Here is a 7,884-nt window from a genome sequence, read left to right on the forward strand (position 1 = left end):
GCTCACGTGCCCGTTGCGCGCCGGGCGCCGACCGCGAGTTCCTTCGCGGAGTGATGGGCCGCAAAGTCCACAACTTGTTGATGAAGCACTTGCTTATCTCGCACACATTTAAAAGGTAACCGTAATGTCTGCATATGTTTTTCTGTCGTGGCCTACCACAGGTCGCTTATAACCTCCAACCCATTATAAGCAAACTAACATCCGAATAACACATAAAACATTTAATTAACCTTCAACCGTGATTTATTTCAATATAAATTCCCACCACCTTTACAACATAATGAATCAAACATTCCTTGGAATATTAAACAAGTAATAGTGTATTCATACGAAATAATAGCGGATAAAGTCGATTTAGAGTGCTCATTACAACATAATTTAAGGAAGGCATTTTCAGATTCTTCAACCGTTAACGCGCAGCCTCGCTGAAGTGGCGGAAATAATAAAGTCATCCTTTTTCACAGTTGTATTGGCACTTCTCCAAATCCTACAACCGGTTAACGTCAAATATTACAAAATCAGTCTATTTGCGCATTCAAACTTTAAGCGTCAAAATGCCCAGGGTATTGCCTTCTTGATCCTAACAGCTGTCGTCATGAATTGGAAATTTCTCAGGACCGCATAGTAGGTTGTATATAAAATCACAAGCGGTAAATTGTTTTCCAAGTTGACTCTCGGGAACTGCGACAATGCATGCAGTGTCTGCAACGATTAAAGATGTGGGTTAGGCACAGACATGTACAGGCTACTCCAAAAGTATACATGTGCCGTTAATGGTTTCTAGATCATAAACGAAGTTTTTTCCTATTTTTAGGGAAAATAAAATAATTTGAGTAAGCCACGGTTTTGATGCTTTTTCCCAAAGTTCCGGAAGCAGAATAAACAACCTTCAAAGGCCGTGTTATTGTGTTGTTCATGTTATTTCTTTAAACAGGTTCCTGTATACGCTTTTTTTTTACATACCACTAACGTCGATTGAACGAGTCACTTAAAATGGTCCACGTTTCATCAGTGGAGAGTAATGGACCATGCAAGCGGGAACGAATATTGGCGTTGCAGAAATGTTTAATGCACTCTCTTTGACTTAAGTTTTGAAGTTGTGGCTCACACGAGGTTTACGCTTTGCGACAGGAAAAAAACAACTGATATTGATATAGTTTCTTTATTTTAGTTCGTAATAAACTTTAGACAGACTTCAGCTCACGTAAATGTCAAAATATACAGCGGCCTTCCTTGACATCTTCGGTAGTCCTCTGAACATAGAGGGGAATATATTTATTTTAGAAGTTAACTTATTGTTTGGAGTAGGAATCATGCAAAACATGAAAAAGCGTTTTATCTGACGCGTTACCTCTCGCACATGAACAGAAAATAAGACAGGTTATCAATAAGGTTTACCTCATAGCCTGTAAATTTTTTATTTGGTGATGGACTTTTATAACGTTGCATTATGATACAAAAATTTAGAATCTTATTTTCTCTAGCAGCACCAACTTTTATATATATGTAGAGTGTCCCAAGTCACCAGGCTCGATCTAAAATGAACGGTAAAAATTAACGCATGCACGTAAAAATTTAAACTTTTAGTCAAAGCTGTATTTCACAGGTAGTTTTTTTTTTTTAATTATAAAGCGTAGCTTTTTTTTTTGTAAAAATTGGGCCAAGAATCGTTCCAGGGTGAACGCCGACGGCGACCCAGACGACCAAGTCGAGTAGTAGGGCGGGTTCGGCGTTCGTAATAATAGATTGCACTACCTCCTTAACGAGACTGCTCACGACCACCATGGTGTTTTTTTGTTTTTTTTTTAAATAGGCATATATTTTTTTTTGTGATGTACATTTCATTAAGAAATGAACGCGAACAAGAAAAGCAAAACTTTAAGGGATGCTGAACCGAAATCTGGATTCCACAAAACACGGCGGAAAAAGCGTGCAACGGGATGCTACAAACACCAAAACATCACTCATACAACGATGAATTGAACGGACGACCGTATTTTTCAAAAAAGGAGGCGCATTTGACATTAATGTTTACGTCGTGTATCTCCGAGAGGGAGAGGGAACGGCCTCGCGTCTTCTCCGCCTCGCTGCCTTGAGGGACGAAGCATAGAGAGGAGAAAACGAGATATCTTTACGGTCACGCGCCTCGTCGGCCTCGTTCAATCTCGACCTCTTTTTCCAAAATAACGGCCGTCCATTTGAGATATCGCCTCACGAGTAGTGTTGTACGGATTGCAGCGTCCCGCCTACATCTCTTGCCACTGTTTTTTTTTTAATCCAAATTTCGGTTCACCATTCCTTTAAAGGAAAACAATACGCGTTGGCATAAGGACGCGACGGCACTATTGCTGCCAACGGATTTCGTCTGCATGTCGTCTGCTTTGTTTCGCTGGCCGGCTACTCCTTCGGACGATGCTCCCGACGCCACCTATCAATACGCGCGCCAAACGCACCCCGCAACTCGATTGGGTCGTCTGCGTCGTCGCCCGCCTTGGTAAGTGTTTTCGCCCTATGTTTTACAGAAAGGGAGCTACGCTTTGCAATTTTACAAGAAACCCCGACCTGTGAAATGCACCTTTGACAAAAAGTTTAGATCTGCGTGCAGGTGTCAATTTTTATAGTCCATTTTAGATCAAGCCTGGTGACTTGGGACACCCTCTAGTTCCAACCGGCCGCGATTCACTTCCGCTACCGGCGTACTGCTCTCCGCATGTCGCCGTAGATAATTTAGGGCGGCCGCTGAGAAGATTAAAGTCGCCCTGGGTGAACTGCAGTTCCAAGATGCTTTGCGTAATTTACATTAGAGCCAGGACCTCGCTCCATCAAACTTCCAACTTTTTTTCGTTAAAAAACAAATCCTGAAGCGTACACGGTTTGCGTTCGACGATGAGATTACCGATGCAGTACGCCGTCGGTGTCCTCAACAACCGCCCTTAATCATTTACGGAGGGTTCCGGAAAGTTGTGCACCGGTAGCTGAAGTGCATCGCCGTTGGAGGGGACAATATTTTAACTTTTTACTTTTTTACTTTTTTACTCAATAGAAATCTTACTGCCTAGAAGGCAAAACTTATTAATCACCCATTCGTATCGTTCGCTTTTTCATAATGAATTCAGGACATAAGCATTTTTGTACGCCCCCTTTAGAATTACCCGTATCTATCGGCAATAGTGTATCTCAATATCCAAGCTCCGCTATCCAAGACAAAAAGGTTCCTTGCAAAATGTACAGGTTTTGTCGATTAGGCCTTCACTTCCAATCGAGGGTGACGACGTGAGTCGGGGAAGAGACGTTGGTGCTTACGTTCTTGTTAAAATGGCGAAAATACCATATTTCCCTACTCGGAACAAGGATTAAGTTACTCGTTACTTTTCTTTAAAAGGGCCGGTTGTTGTCTCTTTAACCGAGATGTCATCAAATGCAAGTAATGTGTTAGTTGCAATGCGTTACGTACGTTTTCCGTGACACTGCTCTTAAATACAATTGAGAACTGCTACCAAGATTGCTCTCGTTTATAGCGTAAGTTGGGTTTACACATATAAGACTTCACGTACCGCTAGCGTATGTGCTCCTCGTGACACCGCACTTTGCATCCGGGTCCATGTAAGACGTGTACACGGTCAGCGGGTCTTTTTCTGCAATGTCGGTGTTAAAAGCCCCCATGATAGATGTTAGGCGGATTAATATCTAAAGAATTACTATCAACTAAAATAAAATTCGGACGACAGAATGTGTTAGCAAACACGGACATAACAAAAAAACTGTATAGCGAAACATTGGAGCACTAGCAGGCTTACAATTAGTATACCAGATGCATGTTTGTTGGCATTGAAAACATATACTCACGGCCTTCGGAAAAAACAAGAACCCGATTCATTACGGTATATCCTTCTGAGGGTTCAAGCTTTGCCTTCCCATGGCTGCAAATAGTGTCAAATACGATGGTTGTGATAATAAATTGATGCCACAGGAGAAAATACTAAATCCATAGAAATTTAAAGTAACACAATAATTTTTTTAAAAAGACAGAATACCGACGGCGGTTACCTCATTTTTGATTTTCACGTCAAACCGAATAGCTTACGCGAATAATATTAATTCATTTTTAAATTCGCATTGTTCGAGTTTCCAAATTATTTGGCACATGAAATGCCGCTGTACATGAAGATGGGTTTATTGAAGATCGCTATCATTATGGTGAGATATAGGCCCTTGCAGTGTTCTGCTAAATCTAAATCAAGCAAGCGTTTAGTCTTAAATGACTAACCATTTTGAAGAAAAAAAAAATAGATTGTTCCTTATGAAACTCGTCTGAAAACTGTTTTGTTTTCGGCACCACATAATCAAGGTGAACAAACCCTTCCATCTCCGCAACTTCCATATTTAATAGCAAACACTAAAATTGACACTTATAGAACCTGAGAGTGGGCCAGTTGGTTGTTCATGTTGGTCGACGTTAAAGCGCACTCAAACGACTGTCACTCAACAGTTTTTGTGAGTGCGTTGCAACGTCGACAAACTTCACACTTAAGTTTTCTAACTTGCCTTTGAAGGGTTGCCGGTGGCATTCAAAAGCAATGATAACTGATTGTGTTTCTACGGTGTTACTGAACAGACCTTGAGAGGTGTATTAATTCGACGCGAAAACCTCCGAGCCACCGGAGAGCGGGGGGAGCTCGCGAGCTTGTTGGAAAACTACAATGGACGCTCCCTATCGCCCAAGATCACGTCACGGACTAGTGACTCGGAAGACGGTGTAAGAAGTAAGGTGTACCACGAAGTACAATTTATTTTTATAAAAACTAGCTCCCTGGGGTAAAAATAGCTTTCCCTTCCCTGTTTTATCAGTGAAAAATAATAATTTAATAACTACTCGGCCTAAGTCTAAAAAACAGAACAAGGCTTCGATTGTAATGGTTGAGGCATATGTGTGCATTAGCCCGCTGCGAACGCCCTCCATCCACGGTATTCTCGTGTGTAAACATGTACAGACGAGAATGTGTGTACATGTGTGTACATGTGTGGTGAACACCTTCTTTAGCTGCGTCTCAAGCGCCGTTTTTATTCCTGCTAGGCGCTCTTCGTTCGGCGTACTTGCGATAAAATAAACACGTAGGCGTTTATTTTTTGGCTTAAGAAGTATTTGTTTAAGTTTAGTGCATTGCAAGTAAATATTTTGCTATCGAATATTTGAATCGACATTCTACTTTTCGACCATTATTCGGAACTGACGGAACTAATCAGTTCTAGTTGGACTAGTAAAAGTTTCACTATTTTTAGTCATGAGAGCTAAACCAAGGCTGGGCGTGGCTTGTAATGTTCCCGCTCCTTGCATACACTCTCAAGAAAAAAGGGTGTCAAATCGTGTATTCTTACACCCTTTGTCCCATATAATACACCCCAGCATTTCAATTCAACATACAGTGCCCTACAGTCGAACATCCGGCCCGAAATTTTACGAGGGGCTTGATAGCCGTGTGGTACAACATTTTAAATAGCTAAAGTACGTATCAAAGACCACGTAAAGAATACACCAAGCATTTACAGTGGGGCCAAGAAAACCCGAATTATTTTTTTCGTGTTCAGTAAAACGTACATTAGCTATTTTAATAAGTTGTACCACACGGCTATCAAGCCCCTCGTAAAATTTCGGGCCGTCTGTTCGACTGTAGGGCGCTGTACGTCGAATTGAAGTTTGGGGGTGTATTATATGGGACAGAGGGTGTAAGAATACACCCTTTGACACCCTTTTTTCTTGAGAGTGTAGTTATTCGTTCTTCAGGGTGCTTATTGCTAAATCTCGTAACCTGATTGGCTTCGGAGACATGATGAGACTTTTGGGACAGGCCACGAGTTGTGTTTTCAAGGTCTCAGGGACCGTAGTGCCAAATGAAATATATGTTTTGTCAGAATTTCTATTTTTCTTACTTTTATTTTATTCCTACAATAAGCCATCGTAGGAACGCCTAAGTCGGAAAATTCTTATATACACGTTTATGGTAGCAAAACACTTCCCCTTTTTCTTTGTGATATGCTTTCATTTTTTCTGGAAATATTTGATTGACGTTCTTTCGATTTGCCTTATTATCCTCAATTTTCGGAGGTTGATGCGTACAAAGTTATACCCACACAGGTTCAGTGTCTTGTCCATTGTCGAAGGTAATCGGATATTCACCATTGCTTTCCGAATCCTCCTGATAAAACCTTATACACTTATCAGTGCCAAATACAGGGTCTTCTTCGTAGTTCCTGTACAAGACGTGCCAGCGTTCAACGAGCGGGAAGCCCTGCGCGTTGGTGTTGAAGCAAAATAATTCATGATTAATAATTTTACAAAAAGAATATACCTTGCGTAGGTTTATTTAGGAGACACTAAGTTATGAGTTAATTTGGACGAGCTCAAAGCAATTCCGGACATTTAGAAATCACTAACATATATTCGAATAATTAATTGATGTAATAATTCAATGGGAAGTACACACAATAAAGCAGACTTAGAAAAGAAAAAAAAGACTTCAACCTGAAATTTCATTTAATTCATACAAAAGCACAATACATATAATACTTTGTGTTAAAAAAATGATCAAACAAGAAAGAACAACATCAGAGGGTCCCTTAATTGGCTCAAGTCTTGTACACAATGCCAAGCACATTCAAATTGAAAACCGAACACCTCGAGCACCACGAACACCACGAAAACCGAACACCAACAACTCAAACACCACCGCCTCTTGCATTTGGGCGGTCTTTACGATATAGGATGAATGATTTGTTCAGTGTTAACTCTTTGTTGTCTACTCTTGGCGTCAACCAAGTTTGAGTTCGAATTATTATGTCAGGATTGCAAGAGGCGGTAATGTACTCAAATTCATCTTGCTTTGAAAGTAAACTGCACAAATTTTCAACGAAAAAGGACAATGTCGGACTAACAAAACGTTGACGTACATCCAGGTTTCGTCAGTCGTTTGCACGGACAACTTCAGGTGGTCTTTGAACAGGCGCGACAGTTTCGGTAGCATAGTTATACACATAACTTTTATTACCAACATGCAATTTATCGAACGAAAGTTTGTACCTAATGTGTTGATCCCTAAACCGGGCGGCAAAATCCAGCAATTTCTTTTTTTCGAAACTTACTCGCGGGAAAATGTCCTCCAAAGCCCATACCCTCGGCGACAATTTTTTTTTTTTAAATTTGGTAGCGTTTCGTAGAACTTTATCTTTGGCTTTGAAGCTGAGGAGCGGTCAATTATTAGGCGGTTTGAACCTAGACGTTTTGGCCCCAGTCGACGGGCTCTTTCTATTGCGCCAAGGTTAGGCGTTAGTTTTTTTATGTTTTTTTTGGATAAAGTTAGATACCAGTTTTGTGGTATCTAACTTTGTCGTTCCGGCAAACCGACAAAGAAAGGATTGTTTCCGCGCATCTGCCAATTCATGTCATCCAGAGAGTTTCTTAGCCTAGAAATCTGTTCATGCGCACTCGCAGATTCCCGCTCCACAATGCCAAGTGTTTCGGTAACGTTAACCAGGTTCTCTTTTATTTGGCCGATTTCTGCAACTTTGACTTCCACGCTGCTCACACGAGAGCTCAGGTTTGCAATACCTTTCTTGATTTCGTTTGATTTGGATACGTTTTCCCTCTGGTTTTGATTGCTACTTGCTATCAGACTATCAATGGATTCTTGCAGTTGATCTATTTTTTCAGTGTTAGTGGGACGTGGGGTTAGTTCAACGTCCCCTGCTCAAGGAAGTCGTAGAAAAGGTACAGTCAGGACAGCGAGCAGATTGAAATGCCTAAATGCTCCCAAACCAGAAATTCTCAACTGTTTCGGTGATAACTGGAGCGTCTTTTTTTCGAGCAGGGCGAGAGCCATCCGACTCGTA

The 7,884-nt window shown here is 41.1% G+C and overlaps 1 protein-coding gene across 1 annotated transcript; it reads right to left on the bottom strand.

Moving 5' to 3' along the window:
- Positions 1-580: 580 nt before the first annotated feature.
- Positions 581-7,019, bottom strand: LOC115322288. The gene is made up of 5 exons (XM_040211390.1): positions 6,936-7,019; positions 6,130-6,287; positions 3,847-3,920; positions 3,555-3,635; positions 581-702 (listed from the first exon to the last, which is right to left on the bottom strand). The coding sequence occupies exons 1-5, from the start codon at positions 7,017-7,019 to the stop codon at positions 581-583; spliced, it is 519 nt and encodes a 172-aa protein (XP_040067324.1).
- Between the last annotated feature and the right edge of the window lie 865 nt (positions 7,020-7,884).

Source organism: Ixodes scapularis, unplaced genomic scaffold, assembly GCF_016920785.2.
Source record: "Ixodes scapularis isolate PalLabHiFi unplaced genomic scaffold, ASM1692078v2 PGA_scaffold2__306_contigs__length_199485367, whole genome shotgun sequence".
In the NCBI taxonomy this organism is placed as follows: Eukaryota; Metazoa; Arthropoda; class Arachnida; order Ixodida; family Ixodidae; genus Ixodes; species Ixodes scapularis.

Bases quoted from the DNA above. Each gene is read 5' to 3' on its own strand.
- LOC115322288 (XM_040211390.1), bottom strand. From the start codon at position 7,019: ATGCTACCGAAACTGTCGCGCCTGTTCAAAGACCACCTGAAGTTGTCC. The intron at 3,921-6,129 runs GTGGGTATAACT...CACTATTTGCAG, and splicing joins GGACAAGACACTGAACCTGT to CCATGGGAAGGCAAAGCTTG. The intron at 3,636-3,846 runs GTGAGTATATGT...CCGACATTGCAG, and splicing joins TCTTGTTTTTTCCGAAGGCC to AAAAAGACCCGCTGACCGTG.